The following is a 23,013-nucleotide window of genomic DNA, read 5'->3' as shown; positions in this document are numbered from 1 at the left end:
TAACAAGACTTTTGCTTTTTCCCAACCAGGTACCTGCCATCAATTTATTTATTGCACATATTTTTCTTCTACCCAAGTCTCTTCGTGGTTTGTAGTAACAACAACAATACAGTAAAGACAATGATGGATAGAATCTATAGCAGCAGTTAAAAGCCAAATCCAAATCAAAACCAGAGTTTCTCATCCTTGTGAAGATACGTGCGATTCCCAGAATTCCCCAAGTCAGCATGCTGGCTGGGAAATTCTGGGAGTTGAAATCCCCACATCTTCAAGTTGCTGAGGCCAAGTAACACTGAATTAAACATTATTTATTGGGTGGTTGCAAAGGGAGTGGTGACAACAAAATGTTCCATCCTAGAGAAGATCAGCCTCCAGTTTTGCATTCCCTTAACCTCACATCGGTTGAGAACCCAAATAATTGTTTCTGAGAAGAACAGGTTGATCATAGTTAGAAGAGAAGGTCTTAAAATAGTGGAGCAACATCATAGCAGATAATCCACAGCACTTTGATTTATCAAGAGAAACCAACTGTCCAGAGATCGAAAACCCACTGAAAAGATCACAGTAGTGATTTCCAGATCACATTCAAAGGCAGTTCCCGGTAAACTAACTTAGCAATAATTTTAAGTCATACCACGTCGACGTTTGACAGCCAAATCATCAACAATAGAGCTTCCACTCTCCTCAGCAGTGGTCAGACCAGTTCCAGGCCCAGCATTTAAAACTGAAAAGCTGATGAGCAACTAGGAGGCAAGCCTGACGGGGTAGCACTTTGATGGCAAAAAGATGTTTTGGGTTGTGTTTGTGTGTGCATATAAATAAATCTCTGCCAGTGTCTGCAATGGTATGGAATGGAATATCCTGTCTGGAAAGGTATAGGGCTAAACAACACTCTTTTATGCTCTAGGACAGGGCTCTTCAAACTTGGCCCTTTTATGATTTGTGGGCTTCAACTCCCAGAATTCCTGAGCCAGCTTCTTCGATCAATGCCGTCTCCCATTGGAACCTATTTCTTGTGTCGTCTGCATCTCGAGATGGGTTAAAGCCCCCTCTTTGGGGGAGCTTTAATTTGGATTCTTGCCTTGAACAGGCTTGGACTCCATGATCTCCTTCAGCTTTGTGATTCTTGATTGAAGAGAGAATGCTCAAGTGTGAATTTCTCAACTTGGTTCAGAGGTGATGCTTAACCCCAGTCATCAGAGCTGGAACGAGTGAATGCTTCTTCCTGCCCTCCATCTTCTAACTTGCTTCAGAAGCTCTCCTTGCTCAAGTGAAGTGCCTGCTGGCACTGGTCCACGGACTGGGGGTGTTCTAGACCATTTCTTAAAACCTCCAACTTCTGAAGGCAAACTGTTCCATTGGTTGATTGTTCTCAGCGTCCGAAAATTTCTGCTTAGTTCTTGCTTCTCTCCTTGATTAGTTTCCATCCATTGTTTCTTGACCTGCCTTCTGGTGCTTTGGAAAACAAATTGACCCCCCCCCTTCTTTGTGGCAGCCCCTTAGATATTGGAACACTGCTATCATGTCATCCCTAGTCCTTCTTTTAATTAAACTAGACATACCCAACTCCTGCAACCGTTCTTCATAAGATGAGATAGAAATCTCACGAGCGACAAAAGGAAATTTCCAAATACTATAAGGCACAGTTTCTTCCTTCAATTGTTTGTTGTTATGTAATTATTTTCATTCATGGGCAGTTCAAATGATAAACAATTCCATCTAGTTCCTTAATTCGGTCAACTGTTGTGAAAATCATTTGTCATTCAAGGCACATTAATTGCAACTCTGATCAGGCAAGGCTGCTTGCAGACAGCTTTCTGACTCCCAAATATTGGCTAACATTGTCTGCTTTAGCAGGATAGGATTATATCAACTGGAAGAGGAAAATATGTTTGACCTTGCAGATTATGGGAGCTGTGACAGGGGAGGCTTCTAAAGCTTCTTCTAACTAACTTGATTATGCAAAACCTAGGCTGGGTTCACACATTTCTTTGAGCCATAATGTTTTTTTAATGTGGTTCTGGATTAATGTCTTCTCAAAATCCAGTTCTTTATGGTTGGTAAGCTCTAAGTAACACATTGAATATGCAAATGAAATACAATTTGGCAAGCCGGAATGAATTCACAGATTAGCACGCTCAACAGAAGATACCACTTTTTATTGCCCAAGACTGTAAGTGGGGTTTTATGAACCCATCCATAGTTTGGAGCAGGGGTCTTCAAACTTGGCGACTTTAAGACTTGTGGACTTCAATTCCCAGAATTCTGGGAGTTGAAGTCCACAAGTCTTAAAAGTCGCCAAGTTTGAAGATCCCTGGTTTAGAGCAATGGTTTTAACCATCCTTTCTCTCCTGCAATAAAATGGAAAACATTCTTCTGCTGAATATTCATTTTCCCAGTAGGCTAAATTTGAATGTCTTTTGGTGGACACGAAGGACTATAATTGTTGACTTTTGTATTCTTAACTATGCTATGCTGGCTGAGGAATTCTGGGAGCTGAAGTCCACAAGTCTTAAAATTGTCAAGGGTGCAGACCCCCTGGGCTAGAACCATCCTTTTTAAAATTTGAAGTCAATTTTTTCCTCTTCCCTCCTCAGCACTGCTTCCTCGGTGTGCCATGTTTTCTGGCTCATGGACCTCACTGACAGGTTTATCTTAATGCTGGTATTTGTAAAGCACTAAGGGAGCCCTTCGGGTTTATTTTTACTCTGTAGTAAAAATATCTCAAATAGCAATCCTATATTTGAAAGAGCAAAATCTATGTGAGCAGGAAAGTTGGCATTTTATGAAGACGTTTCATTCCCCACCCAACTGTTCTGTGAAGACTTGGCTGGCCAATAAGAAGCAGAGGTTACACACAATGCACAAAGCGCAACAAAATAGTTGTTACAGGGAAAGTACAACCAGTCCCTAACTTCAATTTTTCATTAAAAAAACTTGGTAGGGTTCTCTCTCTCTCTCTCTCTCTCTCTTTTTTTTTTTTGGCCTCCCAGGGTATTCTTTATTGTTAAGGATATCTTTATCTTTAAGTGAATAAAGAAGTAGACATAACTTCTTTCACAACTCCTTCAATCTCCTTCCAAATTCTAAATTTGCTTTCTAATGGAAAGAAAAATAGACATACCGTACTTCTTTTTCCATTAGAAAGCAAATTTCAGTTTGGAAAGAGGTTGAAGGAGTTGTGATGGCTGGCTCCTATTTTTTTTTTTAATTGTAATGGTTAAATGTGTTGACTCTGATTTGGAGGATCCTGGTTCATGTCTTCCCTGGTATCCACGTCTGTAGGGGAAGAGCAGGCAGAGCTAGGGGCGGCGTTAAGTGCATTAGCAGTTTAGAGTCATTATGTTGTCACAAACAGTCTAAGTCCAATTTCGTATGGAATTTTTGTGTACAGGCTTGAGCAATAAATCCAACTTGACATGTGGTCCTGATCCTTTGCACCTGACACCCAAGTAGTTACACCCATCTCCCAAGTAGGATGATGTGAGGATACAAGTAGGATAGGATACAAGGGGGATACACGTAGGATACAATGTGAGCGTCTGAAGAAAAAGTGAGATATAATTCTTAAAAAATTAATAAAAATAAGTTAAGTTATTAGTAACAATATTTTCCAGTCCAGGAACACAATTCAGTTTTGTTTTGTTTTGTTACTTTCTTTTGTTACTTAAAGGCTAGCTGGTTTATTACTGAACTTCCCGCTCAATTTGAAAGCCAGGTAGAACTCTTTTAAGTTTTCAATTTCTAACTTATTCCTTTTTTCCTAGTCTTGATAATGTGCATTTAAGGAATCAGTGACCAGTTCTAGGGTCAAATGCAGCCTTTTGATTTCTTGTAAGTGGTTTGGAGAGGAGAAGAAAAGAGGAGGAAGTGGTTTTAGGAACATCTCTTTGCACCTTGAAAATATAAGGAAGCAAAGAAAAAAAAAATCCAGGTTTTATGGCTCACAGTGCAATTTGATATATTTGGAAAACGTCAAAGGAGAACGGACAGGATGTGTGGAAATAGGTAGTGTTACTTCCTCATGACTGCAGATTAATAGAAACTAGGGGCAGTTTCAAAGTGGATAAAACCCCAGTGGAGAGAGAGCACAAAATCTCAGTTTAAAAAATAATTAAAGAGGAAATGCATGTTTTCTATGCAAAAGCCTTATTTTTACTGGCGTTTGGGGCAAATGGGATTCAAACTTAACCCCTGTGTGATGGTCTTCACTGCTGAAGAAAGCAGAGAAAGAAAAAAGCTGCAGATTTAGCAATGGGTTCAATTTAGCTCTTGCTGAAACTGGTTTCTTCCTAAAAATGCACACAGAAGAATGAATTGTTGACCTTCTATCTATAGAGATCAACAGAGAAAATTCAAAGTTGGTGTGGATCTAAATCTGAGAAGTAAAAAATAATCGGAGATTGTGAAATTCCTGTTATAGCCTTATTTTATCAAGGTCAGTGGTGTGAAGTTTGGTTTTGGGGCACGGATTGGACTTTTTTGTATAGAGTTTTGTTTCTTGATACAGAAGTAAGAGAACCAACATCTGATATATGATGCTGTCTTTGACTTAAACAGATGATTAAAGACTTGGAGACTAAAACATATGAAGAAGGGTTGCAGGATCTGCACATGGTTAGTCTAGAAAAGAAGGACTAGTGGGGACATGATAGCAGTATTACAATATTTGAGAGGTTGCCACAAAGATGAGGGGTCAACCTATTTTCCAAAACACCTGAAGGCAAAACAAGAAACAACGGATGGAAACTAATGATAATTAAACCTGTATTTAATTATTTTTCAGCCTTGGCAACTTCCGCATGCTGGACTTCACCTCCTAGTAAACCAGCGATGGCCATACTGGTAGGAAACACTAGCAGTTGAAGCCTGCACATCTGAAAGCTACCAAGGCTGAGAAACAATGTATTAAATCACATTTTGAGAGCAGGGGATAATTGACAGGAACAGCATCTGGCAATGACATGAAGCAGATTCAAGTTCACCTCTCTTTGATCATCCAATTTACTGATGGAACATCTCTTTCCTATTCTACATAATTGCTTTTAGGAGGCGGGCAAGTCTCTTTGTTGACTTTGTACATCTGTACAGCTCTGCAGAGAGAGAGTTGGTCAAGGAGAAGGAAAAATTTGGCCCCCCCCTGTATTTTAGCCATAGTAACCAAACCAAATTTTAAAAGAGGCGTGGAAACATGGAGCAAATTGTCTGCCTTGCATGGTCAACATCTAGCGTGGTTTTAAAGATAGCAATTGATTTCATCTAAGTAGACCTGTAATCAGATTCCTTCCCTATCTGTAATCAGAACAGAGCTGGAAGGGACCTTGGAGGTCTTCTAGTCCACCCACCTGCTGAAGCAGGAGACCCTATACCATTTCAGACAAATGGATGTCTAGTGTCTTCCTGAAGCCTCCACAACTTCTGGAGCACCCACAACTTCTGGTTAATTATTCTCACTGTTAGGAAGTTTCTCCTTAATTTTAGGTTGCTTCCATCCTTGATTAGTTTCCATCCATTGTTTCTTGTCCTGCCTTCTGGTGCTTTGGAGAATAAGTTGACCCTTTCTTCTTTGTGGCAGCCTGTGAAATACTGGAATACTATCATGTTACCCCTAGTTCTTCTTTTCTCTAGAGTAGCCATACCCAATTCCTGCAATCGTTCTTCACATGTTTTAGTCTCCAGGCCTTTAATCATTCTTGTTCCTCTTCTCTGCACTTTCCCCAAGGTCTCAACATCATCTTTGTTTTTTGTGTTTTGTCTCAACATCTTATTTATTCAGATTTTCATTTTCATTTTCTTGAAATACTATTAGTTTCCTTTTCTTGACAGGAGAAGGTCTTTCTAAAAACATACATTTTTAGTATACGGAGACACCTTCACATTTGTTTTCTCCAGGATGTGGTAAAAGCTGCCTCTTTCCCAACTTAGAGCCAGCGATGATTGAGCGAAGGCCGAAGTAGCTATTTTTCCACCTACTGGTTCTTGAAAAAAACAACAACACCTTTCCTGTTTCAAATATTAAATTAGAGAATGAAAGCAAGACCTCAAAAAGCAATTTGTAAAGGCAATTGAGAGGTATACGTTGTGGTAAACTTCTCCTGCTTTGAAATGTCTTCTGATGGTTGATCAGAATGTCTTGCTTGATTGAAAAGTGGAAATATACATGTCTTCTCCCGTCCCCAAAGGACCAGATTTTAACTCCCTATGCCATTCTGGATAAATGACTGTCCAATGTCTTCTTAAAAACTTCCAATGGTGGAGCACCCACAACTTCTGCAGGCAATGTATTCCATTGGTTAACTCTTCTCACCGACAGGAAATTTCTCCTTAATTCTAGATTGGTTCTCTTTTTGATAAGTTTCCATCCGTTACTTCTTGTCCTTCCCTTAGGTGCTTTGGAAAATAGGTTGACCCCTTTTCTTTGTGAGAGTCTCTGGTCATACTGAGTCTAGTCCCTCTATGATGGACTGAGCTGTAACCTTCTGTCTTTGGATAAAATGTGTTAATCGAAAAAAGGCGACACTAGGTTGCTTCTGATTGTTTGATCGTTTCAAAAAGGCTTTCAGAATAGGAAGGGGGCTGCAATCTGTAGTCTAAAGGTCCTACGTGACTTTCATCTGAAGTTCAAGAGGCCATGGGAAGTCATTAGTTTAAACTCCTCCTTGACCTGATGCTTGTGGTAAAGCAAAGAGAGACTGAAAAGGATGGTAATAAAGAGAGACAGGTGAAAGAATGAAGGGTTCTGCCCAGTTTATACGCCTAGTCTTTAAGCACATTCACCTCCTCTTATTCTCAAGACAGTTCTTGAAAGTGACGAAAAAGTCTCTTACCTCTGGTTTATGGGGATGGGGGCAAGCTAGCCAATTGGAAAATGGCATAAAGTGGCTGTATTGTGGGTCTCCAATCTGTGGAAAGTTCTCTTGTGGTCCAAATAGATGGACCCATCATTTAGAAGGTCTAGCTCACCCTTCTTCACCCAGGTTCTATGTGTTCTAAGACCATGCTTCCAGAAGTCCAACTAATGCACTCATTGTTTTTTAGCCAGTATAGGTTGGTGGGAATTCCAGAGAATCTAATAAGTGATAGTTGGGAACACCAGCCATATTTTTTTTCCTAAGGGTCAAGTCTTTCCCTTTCCACACCTACGAGTGTGCCTGATTGAGCTATCTCTTCCACGCACAATTTCTGGTTAACCATGCTCTAAATAATTTATAACCTTTGGGAATTGCCATTGTGTAATTTCTGGGAGACAACTGAAATAGCTCACCCTTCACTATTTTTATCCTCATGACTGGTGTGGAATCAAGAATTGATTTCCTTCCTAGTAAGAATAACATTTGCCTACGAGATTTTTTTGTTTTGTTTTGTTTTGCTTTGACTTTCCACCATTGGGCGAAATTAGTAATGCAATCTGTTTTGATCGGGATCTGTTCAAGGTATCTGCCAGAGACATCTTGGCATATGATCGAGATCAGTGCATTTCCAGAAAATAACTGCTCTTTTGCTCTCACTCTCTCTCTTTTTAACCCCGTTGTTTTCTAGAAGTTGGTGAGAGGCGTGCAACTAGGATCATTATATAAGGCTGTCAGCTTAATAATGGAGCTGGAGAAAGCTTCTGTCTGGGGATCACTGAAACAAAGGACGAAGCCTTTGCTGCAAAACCTGAGCGTCAGAAGGACTAAAAAAAGCTCAGCCAAATTGATAGAGAAAAGACAGATTCATCCTTTAGATCGCCGACTTAGCTCCTCCGTTCCTGATGTGCTGAACATAGAAACGAAACTTGAAGAAGAGACGCACTATTCAAGGGCTAAAGCCATGTCCACTTACTTCCCAAGTGGCTTTTCTGCCTCTGAGCTATTTCTTGAAACCAGTAGTAACTCTTCCACCGGGCAGACGGAGGAAGAATGGCAGTGGAGGAAGGAGGAGACCGTCCACTTGGAAATTGGGGTTCAGGAAACTGAAGAGTTGATGGTTGGTCGACCAGATTTGGAAGCAAGGCGGAAATCAACTGAGGATTTTTTTGAGCTGCTGCAGAGGAACAGTTTCAGCAGTGACCTTACAGAAGACGCCCTTGAGGTAATGTGCTTTGGGGGAACACTTAAATCTGACATCGTTTCTTTCCCGCATGTTTCCCAAGCCTTGGACAATTTTAAAAATAGGGCAAATCAAAATGAATCTTTTTTTTGGGGAGTGGGAGATCGGTTTGAACTCACGAGAAGGTTTATATCAGTGGGGAATTGATGTAGTTCTAATTCGTCTAAATCAGAGTTTCTCAACCGTGGCAAGTTGAAGATGTGTGGACTTCAACTCCCAGAATTCCCCAATCAGCGCCATGCTGGCTGAGGAATTCTGGGAGTTGAAGTCCACACATCTTCAACTTGCCACGGTTGAGAAACACTGCTCTAGAGGCATTGAACTGGAAAAGATAATCCAAGATTGAATGTAGTTCATTTCCAAAAGCTCTAAAGTCTCTTTTGAGTCAAGCTTGAGTGCTGGTCACTTCACACAATACGTCCCTGTTCTTTTTGATACAAGGTGGAAATGGTTTGGCACTGTCTTGTTGTTGTTTGTAACATCTCAGGCTAGTCTACAATTCAAGACTTGTTTTGATGATTCCCCATCCAAGTAACAATCAACTTCAATAATACACAGCTTTTTTGAGATCAGCCAAGGGGCCTGTCTATAAGTCTAGATCAACTCAAGGACATCGTTGCTGTATATTGTATTTCTACTTTTAAAAAGAAATGAAGCTTTTTAATCATTGTCGTTACAGCTTTCTTCAATCTGTCATAGCCCCCTCGCCAAATTTTAGGCTTTGTCGTCCCAAGACATTAAGTTGATTTTACTTATGGGAAATCCAGTGAAAACATTTTCCATTCTAGCCGAAGTATATTTAAGGCAACAAAGAGGGACATATTAAATCATATTTAGGAATCAACTTTAGAATATCATAGATTCTTTAAATGTCAAATTCCTACAACCTTATTGGGCATTTCCTGTTTAGAGAACTTAATTTTATCTTGCTAGATTCTCTGCTTTCAGTTTGACTGATATGGTATCTAATCTCTCTCCTTCCCCCTCTCTCTCTTTCTCTCTCTCTCTCTCTCTTTCTATCCCTCTATCTCTCTGTCTTAACCTTACTTGCAACCTTCTGGTTATACACAACTTCATTTTTTTCTGCTTTCAGTTTGACTGATTCTTTCTCTCCCTCCCTCCCTCTCTCATTTTCTTAATGATGCTATCAAAAATAGTTGCATATGCAGGATTGTTTGTTTTTCATTTGCATCTCAAAAAGACATCAGTTGGCTTAATATTAAATATTAAACAGAATTGTAAAATTAAGGTTTACTCAGCCAAGTAAGCTCTGTTACACACAAACCAAAATACAGGTTTTATTTCTGGGCAAAATATATCCAGTAATACTGAATTTAAAAATCCACTTGAAAGCTATTTGAAGCAAGCGGGAGCTGTTGATATGGGAGCTAAGTACCTCTGATGACATTCTTATGTTTCATCCATGACTTCAAAGCTTTTATCTTTATTTTTCAGTTGACTCATACAATTTAGCTGAAGCAAACCCTCCAATTTTCTTCTTGGGTTAGCTTGAGCGTGCTGCCTTTCAGCGATCAGGAGCTATTTTTGGGGCTAGAAATAGAGATGGTTCAAGTCTTTCTCCCATCTCTGAAATCTTTCAGATAATAGTAGTAGGTGCTCCATCACTGGAGGCTTTTAAGAAGAGATTGGACAGCCATTTGTCCGAAATGGTGTAGGGTTTCTTGCCTGAGCAGGGGGTTGGACTAGAAGACCTCCAAGGTCCCTTCCAACTCTGTTATTCTGCTAATCAAGGAGGGAAGCAACTTAGAACTAAGGAGAACTTTCCTGACAGGGAGAACAATCAACCGGTGGAACAGAAGTTGCCTTCAGAAGTTGTGGATGCTCCATAACTGGAGGCTTTTAAGAAGAGACTGGACAGCCATTTGTCCGAAATGGTGTAGGGTTTCCTGCCTGAGCAGAGGGTTGGACTAGATGACCTCCAAGATCCCTTCCAACTTTATTATTATTATTATTATTATTATTATTATTATTATTATTATTATTATTATTATTATTATTATTATTATTATTATTATTACTATTATTATTATTACTATTATTAATTAAGATCTGTCAGTCAGGCATTTTTCTGGAAAAGTCTGAATTGGATCCCCCCAAAACCCATCCTCCTGCATTTCAATCCTTCATTCACCAATATGGGTCGTCCTCAATTTACAACAATTCTATTTAGCAACCATTTGAAGTTAAAGCATCGCTGAGAAAAGTGACTTATGACCGGTCCTTACACTTTCAAACCATTGCGGCATCCCCAGGGTCATGTGACCAAGATTTGGGTGCTTAGCAACCAGCATGTATTTATGATGGTTGCTGTGTCCTGGGATCACGTGGTCACTATTTCTGACCTTCCCAGCTGGCTTCTGAGAAGCCAGAGTCAATGGGGGAAGCCAGATTTCTTTAACAATAGCACGAGTCACTTAACCGTGGGGAAAAAAAAGGTTGTAGAACTGGGTATGACTCAGTTATGGACCAACTTGCTTAGTAACATAAATTATGGTTCCAATTGTAGTCGTAAGTAAAGGACTACCTATACCAGGGGTAGGCCACCTTGGCTCTTTTATGACTCGTGGACTTCAACTCCCAGAATTCCTGAGCCAGCCACGCTGAGGGGAAAGGGAGAGGTTTCCATGCTGAGCCATGCTGGCTCAGGAATTCTGGGAGTTGAAGTCCAAGAGTCATAAAAGAGCCAAGGTTGCATACCCCTGACCTATACTATTCCTAGATAGAAACTGGTTGAGCCCTTCCTCAGTGTGATGCAACGACATCTCAGCAAAATCTCCCTAATTCACCATTTCTTCTTTTTCTGTAGCAATCATACGGAGAGTCCAGCCTTGATGCCTCATATTCTTCTCAGATATCTGAACCTGTGAGTAATTTTCTTGTTCTTGAGGGAGATGTGAAACTCAAGAAATTGTGGTTAATCGGAGGGTTTTAAATATCAGTTCAGCGATACTTTAGTGGGGGGCGATTTCTTTACAGTAAAGAAGACTTTGTATGCAGCTTCTAGGGTGATCAACAACCACACTGGAACAGCAATGGAAATTATTTGATTATTTGTTCTAGTTCCATCATGTGTTTTTAAGGAGAGATCCGATCAGCATGGCTAAGTGGGGGCACGTCATGTAGAAGACACACCTTATGAAAAAAAACAGACAATTCACTTAACAACTGTCTCGCTTAGCAACAGAAATTTTGGGCTCAATCGTGGTTGTGCATTGAGGACTACATGAACTATTGAGGGTCTGATTGCTTAAGGATGTGATTTTCATCTTTGGAGGCCAACAATGGCTTAGATAGTCATGGAGGTGAAGGAACAAACGATGGAGAAGGATGATGGTTGACTTGATAGGGGCCGGATGAAGACTTGACTGCTGCATTGAATTTGACTTTTTGTGAACCCGTTTCCTGGGTTCACAAAGGGTGACTGAGTATTACCTATGTTGGCTCTTCAGCTGATTTCCTTTTTTCAAAACCCTTTCCTAGACTCTTGAGGGAGCCGGTGATGGTTTGAGTAAACCCAGTTGCTTTGCGTATCTGTTAATGATACACCTGAAAGAAGGCAGGAACCTGGTCATCCGTGATCGCTGTGGTGAGTCACATAAATGCAGATATCCATTAGACTGATAGAGATTTATCCCTTACTTTTGATTTCTGTGAGAAAATACGCTACTGAAGTTCAGCGATTGGCTACTGACTCATGTTGTGATCTAATGGGAACCTTCTGGTTGATAGGATTGGTAATTTTTATTTGGTCAATGGTCAGCAAAATCTAAAAGAACAAAACCAGAGCAAAGCAGGCACAAATGGGAAAGAATTTTTAAATAAATGCAGAACTAAATGACAGAGGGAGAGAGAGAAAGAGAGAGAGAGAGAGAGAGAGAGAAAGAAAGAAAGAAAGAGAAAGAAAGAAAGAAAGAAAGAAAGAAAGAAAGAAAGAAAGAAAGAAAGGGAAGGGAAGGATGAGAAACAATGGTTGGAAACTAACCAAAGAGAGAAGCAACCTGGAATTAAGGAGAAACTTCCTGACAGTGAGGACAATTAACCAGTGGAACAGCTTACCCCCAGAAATCATGGGTGTTCCATCACTGGAGGTTTTGAAGAAGAGATTGGACAGTCACTTGTCTGAAATGGTATAGGTCTTCCTGCTTGAGCAGGGGGGCTGGACTAGAAGACCTCCAAGGTCCCTTCCAGCTCTATTCTATTCTATCAAATTGCTGTGAATGATTTAAGTTGCACTTTCCGCACATCCAGAGAGCCTTAGGGTTAACAGGTGGATAGAAATGCCATCGGTGTTTGAATTTTATAGATCTCTGAATTAAAACCAAACCAAACCAGGTTAGTGTCAGAACAGAATGACATCTAGCCTAGCCTGTTCTCCTTGAATTTTCTGGTAGCCTTCACTCATGTCTTAACCAGCTCTAGCCATTTATGAAGGCCAGTGGAGGGTTACCACTTCCCGCTGCTGGTGGAGATTCTTACTAAGAGAAACTCAGCCAAGAAACTTTCCGTAGGAAGTGGGCAGCAATTGCCCTCAATGAAAGATCTGAGATTATTCTGCGTCTTTGATGAGGACAGTTGATTTTAGTGAGAATGTCATGTTGCTCCGTTTCCTTCCGCTGGTAGTTTGGTTTAGAGGTTGTTTAGCAAGGCTTTAGACAGCAAAGACCCCCCCCTGCCCCCTCCTGCCAAATTCTTTGAATTGGTGAAAAAAAAAACTACTTCCCAAAAAAAAAGGAAAAAAAAGAAGATTTTATTGTATTATGTGTCACGATGCAATATAGGTAGTCCTCGACTCACAATAGTTCACTTTGTGAACTTTTTGAAGTTACAGTGGCAATGAAAAAAGTAACTTATGATCGTTTTTTTCACACTTGTGTCCATTGCAGCATCCCCATAATCACGTGAAAGAATAAAAGGAAAAAATATAAAAGAAAAGAAATTGGGAACTTAGAAAAGAAAGGGAAAAAAATAAGAATATAGCAAAGAAAAAGAAATGTATAAAGAAACGACCTCCTCCTTCATCATAAACAGTTTTAGTAACTTATCAGCATTCGATTCATTCCATATCTCATCTCTTATTTATAAACAGATCTTTAAAAGCTCCTCATTCGGTCCTAGTTATTGTTAGGAAAAAAAACAAGCATTTAATTTGTGTTTTAATGTGGCTCCCTCTGCTGGATATTGTACAACATTGCAACGTGTTCGATAGAAGAATTGGATAAATATGCATCTCCCTTGTTTGATTTCCAAACATTTCACGCATTGATTAGTGGGAAGTTTTCTTTATCTGTATGGTTGGGAAACGGAGATGGCATAATGAGAAGATTGACTCTAGTACCGTGGTTCTGTCCAGATCCTGAACTGTCTTACAATTGTGTCTAGTTTGAACCCATCCTATTTTTTGGCTAATAGTAATTTGTTGAAGCTGTCCAGCAAAATACAGGTCTTTCCAACCTGCTCGTTTTTGTGTCTGTTGCGAAACTCAGAAGAAAACCTCAGCTAGGCTGAAACAGAAAGCTAAAAACAAACTGTGCTTGCTCAATACGTCAGCGTGACTTACGCGAGAAGTTAAGACCAAGACTGAGTTCTCACAGTACAGTGAGCAAGTTTTTCAAGAAAGTTAAATGTAACCAAGTGTCCATACCACCACCACCACCACCACCACCACCTCCTCCTCCTCCTCCTCCTCCTCCTCCTCCTCCTCCTCCTCCTCCTCTTTGGATATCGAGGGAGATACGAAGTTCTGATTTTTGCTCTTCTGGTAGCCTCAACCTTGTTATCTGGTGCTGTTATGTCTTTGATGTTGTCTCTCCATCTTCTTCTGGGTCTGCCTCATGTTCTTTGACCTGCTTTGTATCAGGAGTCTTCAAACTTGGCCTTTTATGACTTGTGGACTTCAACTCCCAGAATTCCTCAGCCAGGCACACGTGCCTGGCTGAGGAATCCTGGGAGTTAAAGCCCACAAGTCATAAAAGGGCTAAATTTGAAGACCCCTGCTTTGTACGGTATGGAAGCTCAAGACGTTCTCTTCAGGTGAACGAACCACTTAACTTGCTGTTTTTGTATGGAGTCTTAAGTTTCTTTGGACACTTGCAATAAAACATAAGTGAAAGTTAATTACCACGGAAATGAGATCTTTGAGGAAAGCTGCTGGAATGGCCAGAAGGGATAAAATCAAACATGAGATCGTAAGAGAAAGAATTGGAATAGAACTATCCATCAATCACAACAATTCTAGTTTTATTGACTTATTTATTATTTCGTCTTATTCACGAGACTCATCATCAGAGTCATTTATCATTTTAGAAGGTGCGTTATTACAAAATTTCGAGAACCACGCAGTAGCCAAGTCACACCAGGTTTTGAAACGGAATCCAAGCTGTTGCTATAACAGGGGTTGGGGTGGTGGTGGAGTGGGGGGAGATGGAGCAATTATCGACTCATTTAACTCAAAGCATTTTCTGGATAAATTAATAGCGGTTTTATTGTAGGTATTGTTATCAATCACCCGGAAGAACAAGTGTTGCGGAAAAATAAATCAACATTACAACTTCTGCAAACGTAACATATTAGCCTATTAAAATTCTTGGGAAATTCAGGAAGCAGGTGGATGGACCTGGTAGCTGTCATTTATTTAAATGTTCAAAGCCATCTGACAGTTTCTCGCTAAGTCTCCTGAGTAAATTTGCTCACCTCTAGGACTCTAGGAATAGAATAGTAAATAAAGAGCATGAATGAGTGAACTTTTCTTGTAATTGTATTTTTTATCTTGGGAGGATAGCATCCCATCTCTGGATGGAATAAACCAGGTAATTGTTCTGGTCTTATCCCCACCCTCAAAATTGTCTCATTTTTTTTTTAAAAAAAATGAGAATACCATTTAGGAAGCAAATAGAAAGATAGAGTTCTTTTAAAGTTTAGTTAATTCCCTTCCCGTTCTGACTCCCTGCGAGAAAACAATGGCTTATGTGTGCTGGCGAGATGTTGGTCCGAGAAAATATTTTACTCCTTTTAAAGCAGGAAAGTTAAAACTTTCCTGCTTTAAAACAGATCCTTAAAACAACAGCGTCAGAGCTGTAAGGACTCAATGGGCAGCTTTTTGTCAGCCAGGGCTGTTTTAGTCAATGCCCACGGCTCTGTTGTTTGTAAAGCTGCTGAGATTGAGGTTTCACCCCATCTGTTAGTTGACACTGACAGAGCCCCCCCTGGGATTCCCACCCCCCTTGCGTTCTTAGGACCCCCCCTCCTCCTCCTTCTCCTGTCTCCATTTGTTGCTCTTCCCCACCCTGTCATTTGCGTGGTTGAGATGTTTCTTTCTTGACAAGCTTTCCTTGTGTGTCTGGCCTGTTTTGTTGGCTTTGCTCAGGGTGGGGTGTGGAGAAGGCATCCATCCACCCACCACCCCTCCTCACGCGCTCGCCTCTCTTCTCCAGCCTCCCTTCTCCAAGAACCTCTCAATTGTTTCCCCCTCACAATTAACATCCCCACTAACTTGTCACGTCTTTCCCTCATTTTGGCTCCGGCTGTCCCCCACCCTCCACCCCTTCCATCTTCCTATTAATTCCAGACATTAATATTTTCTTTCACGCAAGGACCGCCGTTCACCCGTGAAACAGTTTGAACATTAGGTAGCTGTCAAGACGCCCAGGGATTACCCAGCATGCTTTGCCCCCGTAAGTGACACCACCGAGGACCGCTTTGGAGATGTTTATTTGGAGAGGGAACTGACAGGCGTGAAGGCTTGATCCCAGGGAACCAATCTCATTTAATTAAAATACTCTTTCATTATATTCCGCCTTTCCCCTCCTCGCCCAGAAAGAAAAAGGAAAGGGCTCATTTTGGTCGGGAGATCATTGTTTTAGAGAAAGGAGGCAGGGGAGAGGTGGGTCAGTGCTATTTTTCTCTGTTTAGGAGGAGAAATCCCCCAAAGATGCTTTTTCACGAGCAACTGGACTTTCTTGTTTTTCTCTGAAGAGGGTTCGCATCTCATCCAAGAAGGATAAGACATCATCCATCTCCAGTCTACCACACAGTCCTTTCAACAGTTCCAAAAAGGCTCCACACCCATTTGCACTACTCAGGTGACCCTGAAGACACAGATAAGCCTCCAGGTAGCACTAACGACTCTCTAAAAGAAGGCAAATGACCATCTGTCTGAAAGGAGTATAAATTTTCTCATTCCCCATCATCCAGTCAGAGCTGAAGAAGCTTCTTGGATGAGAAGCGAAACGTCTTCGAAGAAAAAAACAAGAAAGTCCAGTTGCCTCGTGAAAAAGCACCTTTGGGACAGCCATGACCTGGAGGACTGAGAACCTCCATGGACATTTAGGAGGAGAAATGTTTAGGGGACTACATTGGCCCATACTTTCCTTTTTGAAATTGAGATTTGTGGCATGGGTCCCTCTTGTTTTACTTAAGCAAGCGAACGAAACACAACGGATGCGTTGTGCACTGAGGCCACTTGATTTTGCGTTGACTTTTCTTGCTGAGGCTTCTTTCCGGTAGACCAATCGTCGTGGGATATTTTTTTTAGTGTTATTGGCTGCTTCTAAAATGGCGGCCGTCTTCCCTTTATCCATGGGATCTCTTTATCAGTGGAAGCAATGGATGGAAACTAATCAAGGAGGGAAGCAACCTAGAACTAAGGAGAGATTTCCTGTCAGTGAGAAAAATAAAACCAGTGGAATGACTTGCCTCCAGAATTTGTGAGTGTTTCATCGCTGGAGGTTTTAAAGAAGAGATTGGGCAGTCCTTAGTCTGAAATGGTATAGGGTTTCCTGCTTGAGCAGGGGGTTGGACTAGAAGATCTCCAAGGTCCCTTCCAATTCTATTATTCTGTTAAGCTGAGGATCTGGGTATCCTCTCTCTTTGTCCCATTGCTCCCATATTTCGTACAATTTCTGTCTTCCATTGTTTTTGCTTAAGAAAGGGGAGAAATGTTCAGAATATTCAAAAGAAATTAAGGAAGGGGTACGAGTAGCTTCTGTTCCTCTTGCTTCTATTTACCCCCTCCCCAAACATTTCTGTTTGAAATGTTTGCTGCTGTTTTCTGCTTCCCAGTGTTTTTTTCTCTTCTGCACAAAATTAGCCTGTATTTATCGATTTATTGCTTAATGTTGAGTACAGGGGGTGTCACATTTTGAAGAGACTTAACTTACAAAAGTCATCCTCTCAATTGATGGGGGGGGGGAGAGAGAGAGATAAAGGAGAACTGTTTCAGTTCACTTGGAAAATGTTTCTTTTTGCTTCATGCCATGTTTCTTTTTATTGCTTCATACATTTGTTTTAATTCAGTGGACCTGAGGTGATGATGATGTTTAAATTTGCACACTACCCAACTCTCCACAACTCTGGGCTATGCTAACATAGTCTTCGTTATGCTTTGCTATTAAGGTACGAGTGATCCATATGTAAAGTTTAAGCTGAATGGGAAAACCCTGTATAAAAGCAAAGTGGTCTATAAGAACCTGAATCCAGTTTGGGATGAAACCGTGGTGCTTCCAATACAGTCTTTGGACCAGAAACTCTGGGTGAAGGTAAGCCGTCAATCCGACCGTACCAAACGTTGCCATATGTGATATTGTCCCTCCTAGCCGGCTTTGTTGTGTTAACAAGAGCAGGGAGATTTCCACGAGGAGAATTCATCCATGCATTTTTAATTTTGGTTGGAGGAAAAGGCTGTTACCTAAAGAGATCTTTGAAATGTAGGTAATTCTCTTTGGGGATGTTTACAGCCAGATGGCATGCTTGAAGTGCAAACTGTACAACTCCTTTCACTTCCTTTAAGGATGTCATCACAACTTTGCAAGCTCTCTCTCTTTCTGATTTCCAAAGCAAAACCCACTTCATGCAATTCCTCTCTGTACATAAAAACCTGTTGGATAGCTCATTTCCTTACCTGTATTTTCCATATGCCAAACCCCATATTGTCAGGTACAAGAAGTCACGAACCAGGATAGAGTTCAAAAGTGCCAGAAGTTTATTTCATGTTACCTTTACGCAAGAATCTGAGCTACTAATGGTCAGGGCAAGTGGTGCCAGATAAGAGTTGACGGATTTCAAGAGAGACTGAATTTAGGTCTCTTACGCTGGCACAGAGATTCCAAACTAATGATGCATTTGACCCCACCTTCAGGCTCAGCCTGGTCATCTCCTACACATATACATGTATCATGGCTTCTCAGAAGGCCTCCTGAGGACAAAATAAAGCAAGGGCAGAGCAGCCACACTCATTCAGGGGGGCAACGGTGCACTATGAACCGAACACAAGGTCCAGGAAGTGATCAGCGATGAACTAAAAGCAACATACAGTCTTGACAAACATAATTCTAACATAGTCACATTTAGTTTTCCGAACTACGGTTGTAAAAATAAATAAGAAGTAGCTTGTGGTGGCTTCCTGGTAACTTGTACAAATCCCGTTTTGTTTGCAACAGGTAAAAGGTGGCACTTGAAAAGGGGGGGGGGAAGTAAGACACTGGGTTGTGGAAACATGGTGCATATTTTTGAAAATAGTTCAGTCAGTGATAGCAACACAACAGCAACAACAAGTCCCTGATTGCAGAGACCGAGAATTTATTCTTGTTTGTTATAGTCATAGTTGGTTCAGCTTCATTGGCCGACACTGAACTGGAAAAAGACGAGCTTGAAATTATTTTCAGACAATCTTATCTGTATTTTTTCCTTAGGTTTACGACAGAGACTTGACTTCTTCTGATTTTATGGGTTCAGCAGTTCTGATGCTTCACAAACTGGAACTGAACAGGTAATCTCACATTTATATTTGTCTTTCAAAAGGCAGTTATCCATTACAGAGCACTTAAGGTGCGTGGCACTGTTGCACTCTCTATGGCTGAGTGAATATTTGAGTCTTTTTCACTGTTTTGCTCTTAAATTAAACACGAGCCTTTTTGCTTCTACCTTTCTGAACACTACCAAGGCAGTTTGACTTTGAGTGGGCTCAGCTCAGGATTACATTTCCCCTGGGACCCTTGAAACATGAACTGGAAACAGAGAAAGAAAAGTAATCATAAGGTGACGGATTAGTTTAATTGCAAGACCATTCCTAGTAAAATATTCTGGATAATTTTTGCTTCTTCATTCATATTAGCTCCTGAAATTAATATATGTGTCTGTATCTGGATGACTGAGAATCTCCATAGACACCTGTAAAGGCTGCTTCACCTTGACTGTAGTTGCTATCGGAGTCTAATTTCCCTTTCTTTCATCCAGGACGACGGAGAGGGTCCTAAAATTGGAAGATCCAAACAGCTTGGAGGACGACATGGGAGTGATTGTGCTGAATTTAAGACTTGTTGTGAAATCGGGTGATATTAAAAGAAATGTAAGTAAGACTATCATAGCCATTCTGGTGTTCCTGGTGGGAAGGAAGAGACGGACACAGGGCCAGCATCTGTGGTTGTGTGTTGTTGTGCCAGGCAAATTCATACTACAGTGGTAGTATTGTTAATTGGTTCCGGGAGGCACAATGAGTACCAAAAATGATAAGTACCAAACAGGTTTTTCCCATAAGGAATAATGTAGTGAGTTGTAAGGCATCCAACATGGACAAGTTCTAGCTTGTGCATCAAGTACCAAACAAACTACGAGTACCGGGACAAAATTTTCATGTCAAAATGTGCTGAGTACCAAATTCAATGAGTTTCAAAGCAATTGAGTATCAAGGTACCACCGTACACCTATTAAGGGACTTTAAGTGTAGTGATAGAGGATATTTAAGGATATCCTCCACGTATGTCTAGTCTAATGAAAAGGAGGAGTAGGGGAGACGTGATAGCACTATTCCAATATTTGAGGGGCTCCTACAGAGATGAGGGGGGTCAAACTATTTTCCAAAGGATCAGAAGGCAAGACAAGAAACAAGAAGCAATGGATGGAAACTATATAGCTGTTAAACAATCCAGCTTTATCTCCACGGTAGTTGTCAAGATGTGAAGACAAAAAATTAGAGGCATGCGAAGCAAAGGTAGATCTCCTCGGAGCTCAACTCACCCTCCTAGTGGCATCATGAACACATTTTCATAGTTTTCTTGGCAACAGCATGAAGCCATTTATCATTTTCTTCCACAGCATCATTTCAGCTTCTCCTTATATTCTGAAGCTCCGGGATTAGCTGGCGTTCTTTCATCTCAGCACCAACTAAGTCTGATACTTCTGAGCTTCTCATGCCAGATAAAGTCCATCAGACGCTTCCTCCTGCTGTGGACAGAGTCAATATCACTGAACAAAAAGTGGGAATGAATAACAGAATAACAGAGTGGAAGGAATCTTGGAGGTCTTTTGCAGGCAGTTCTTGACTTACAACCATTGGTTTAGTGACCGTTCAAAGTTACAATGGCACTGAACGACTTACGAACCGTATTTCACACTTGCAGCACCCCCACGCTCACGGGATCAAAATTCACACGCTTGGCCACTGACTCATATTCATGACAGCTGCAGCGTCCCAGGGGGGGTCACGTGATCCCCTTTTGCAACTTTCTGACAAGCAAGGGGGGATCCAGATTCACTTAACGACTGTGTTACTAACTGCAGTGCTTCACTTAAGCACTGTGTCAAGAAAGGTCGTGAAACGGGGCAAAACTCACTTAACAAGTGTCTCACTTAGGAACAGAAATGTTGGGATCAGTCGTGGTGGTAAGCCGAGGATCCAACTGCAGTCCAAAGAGCGGTCTTTGGATATAAGGCGAAGGAGCGTTCAACCCTAGCCTAGAGCTAGCCAGAATGTGCAGATGTTTGTGGTTTGTAATATTTTGCAAGCAGTCCTTTTTTCCCCAAGCTTTGAGAAAGCCATTACAGTTGGATTCAGACTATTGGGAACTGAACATCACTCGTGAGTTGCTCAGCTGGAGGATATGGGGAGCCATTTTTAATATTTACCTTCTACTATAACGTTCCAAGCTCCCTGTGTAGCAGTTTTGAAGGTTCTTACATTCCAAAACAGCGTGGAAACAGATGCTGGGAAGATGTAGTAAAAAAAAAAAAAGGGTTGGCGAGAATTACCGAGTCTTCAGTGACCCATCTGTGCTGAATTGTACTCCTATCAGTTATGGAGGACGTAACTCAGTTAGATTCCAACAACACAGCCTAGGAAAGAGCAACGGTCATAATGTTCCATATTCATAACCAATTCAAAAGGTTGGACAAATAAAAGGGTTTAAAAAAAATCTGGGTCTGAGAAAAAAAAGCCCAGTGAGATGTCCCCACTGAAAATTACCTGCCTTCAGTCGCCCCTTTCCATGATTCATAAAAGGTTTTGGAGCAGGACATAGATAGTAGCTACTGTCAGGCTTGTCCCAAGTTGGACTTTTAGGAAAGAAAGACCCTCGACTCCCATTTCATAGCGAAAGGTTTACTTTTGCTAAAGTCAAGTGGTTACAGCATAAGCAAAGCTGGATCTGAATATTCAAACTCTGGACTTTTCCTTTTTCCTTGCCACCCCCTCCCGTTGGCCAGTTCATGACATTTGAATTAGGTGTTTTGATAATAGTTTTAAAGTTTGGTGCCTCTATTCTCCAAAGCGCCTGAAGGCAGGACAAGAAGCAACGGATGGAAACTAATCAAGGAGAGAAGCAACCTAGAACTAAGGAGAAACTTCCTGACAGTTAGAACAATTAACCAGTGGAACAACCTGCCTCCAGAAGCGGTGAATGCTCCAACACTGGAAGTTTTTAAGAAAAGACTGGACAGCCATTTGTCCGAAATGGTATAGGGTTACCTGCCTGAGCAGGGGGTTGGACTTGATGACCTCCAAGGTCCCTTCCAACTAACCTCATTGCCGTTCTGGGAACTGTTTCCCACTTGTATTCTTGAAATATGTGCAGCAGTGGAATAATATTTGAAGTGGGACTTGACTGTCGGAGAATAAAGTGGATTTTTAGCTCCTGTGATTACTAACTATCCTCGCTCTCTCTGTCTCTCTCTCTTTTTCCTTCTGGATCCTCTCTTGGATGTTCCATGTTGCACCTCTGGGGGGGAATGATGGACGCAGCGATGGCCAAACCGAAGGAGATGCTCTGTTCCGAAGGTAACATACTCTTTGTCTCCATCGTTGTGTTATTATTATTATTTTTTTGCTTTTCTTTCAGCTGGAAAAAGCCAACCAGCTGCTTGTAGTAATGAAAAGCAGAGATGGGCAAGTTGAATGCAGATGAAGGTCCCTTTTGCTGAGTGTCTTCTTTCCAAAAGCCTCTTTCAGCATCAAACGTTGTCAGCGCTGCCAAGAGGGGAGCTGCTATCAGCCCTCCCATAGCAAGAATACTGTGTCTTTGTGAAGTTGTTCTAAATTGGAAACAGGCACGCTGAAATCTGTCAGTAAGTCTGGCAGATTTGAACATATGTTGGGATGTCAGCCTTCATTTCTATCCTTTTTTTTAGGATTACAGTCTATCAAATAATATATCGCAGTTAATGCGCTGGGAAAGATTTAGCGCAGATCAAATCCACCCAGAAACTGGAATTTTCAGTTTCAGTAAGGGTTTTGTTTTTTTTGGGTAAAGGTTGTCTCTCACTTTTGGTTCTTCGTTAGCTTCTCCCTGATGCCTCTGGGAAAGTTTGCCAGGTGGAAGAGAAAAGATTGGTCCTTTCACAAGTTGCCCATCCAAGTGACATGCTTGGAGTTGCAGGTGGAGAAAACGTGGGTTTCTTTGCATGAACAGAGCTCCGTACATACTTATACAGTTCATTAAATTAAATTTAGGTTTTCTGTTTTTAGTAGGAATGAAAATAGTTGCTGGTTTTGTTTTGCTTTGATTCAGATGACCCTTCTTTCCTTCCTTCCTTCCTTCCTTCCTTCCTTCCTTCCTTCCTTCCTTCCTTCCTTCCTTCCTTCTTTCCTTCCTTCTTCCTTCCTTCCTTCCTTCCTTCCTTCCTTCCTTCCTTCCT

At 41.1% G+C, this 23,013-nt stretch overlaps 1 protein-coding gene across 1 annotated transcript in view; it reads left to right on the top strand.

Annotated features, from left to right (window-relative positions):
* The window catches only part of MCTP2 (multiple C2 and transmembrane domain containing 2), a 90,417-nt gene that overhangs the window by 7,984 nt on the left and 59,420 nt on the right, over positions 1-23,013 (top strand). The window contains exons 2-8 of the mRNA XM_015822362.1: positions 7,540-8,073; positions 10,919-10,975; positions 11,593-11,698; positions 17,503-17,645; positions 18,798-18,874; positions 19,342-19,453; positions 22,121-22,156. Coding sequence (XP_015677848.1) covers positions 7,594-8,073; positions 10,919-10,975; positions 11,593-11,698; positions 17,503-17,645; positions 18,798-18,874; positions 19,342-19,453; positions 22,121-22,156 — 1,011 coding nt within the window. The 5' untranslated portion in view covers positions 7,540-7,593. The remainder of the gene's footprint in view (positions 1-7,539; positions 8,074-10,918; positions 10,976-11,592; positions 11,699-17,502; positions 17,646-18,797; positions 18,875-19,341; positions 19,454-22,120; positions 22,157-23,013) is intronic.

The sequence above is a fragment of the Protobothrops mucrosquamatus genome, unplaced genomic scaffold (genome assembly GCF_001527695.2).
Source record: "Protobothrops mucrosquamatus isolate PMUCROS unplaced genomic scaffold, P.Mucros_1.0 scaffold1534, whole genome shotgun sequence".
In the NCBI taxonomy this organism is placed as follows: domain Eukaryota; kingdom Metazoa; phylum Chordata; class Lepidosauria; order Squamata; family Viperidae; genus Protobothrops; species Protobothrops mucrosquamatus.
This window is presented reverse-complemented; position numbering and strand designations above follow the sequence as displayed.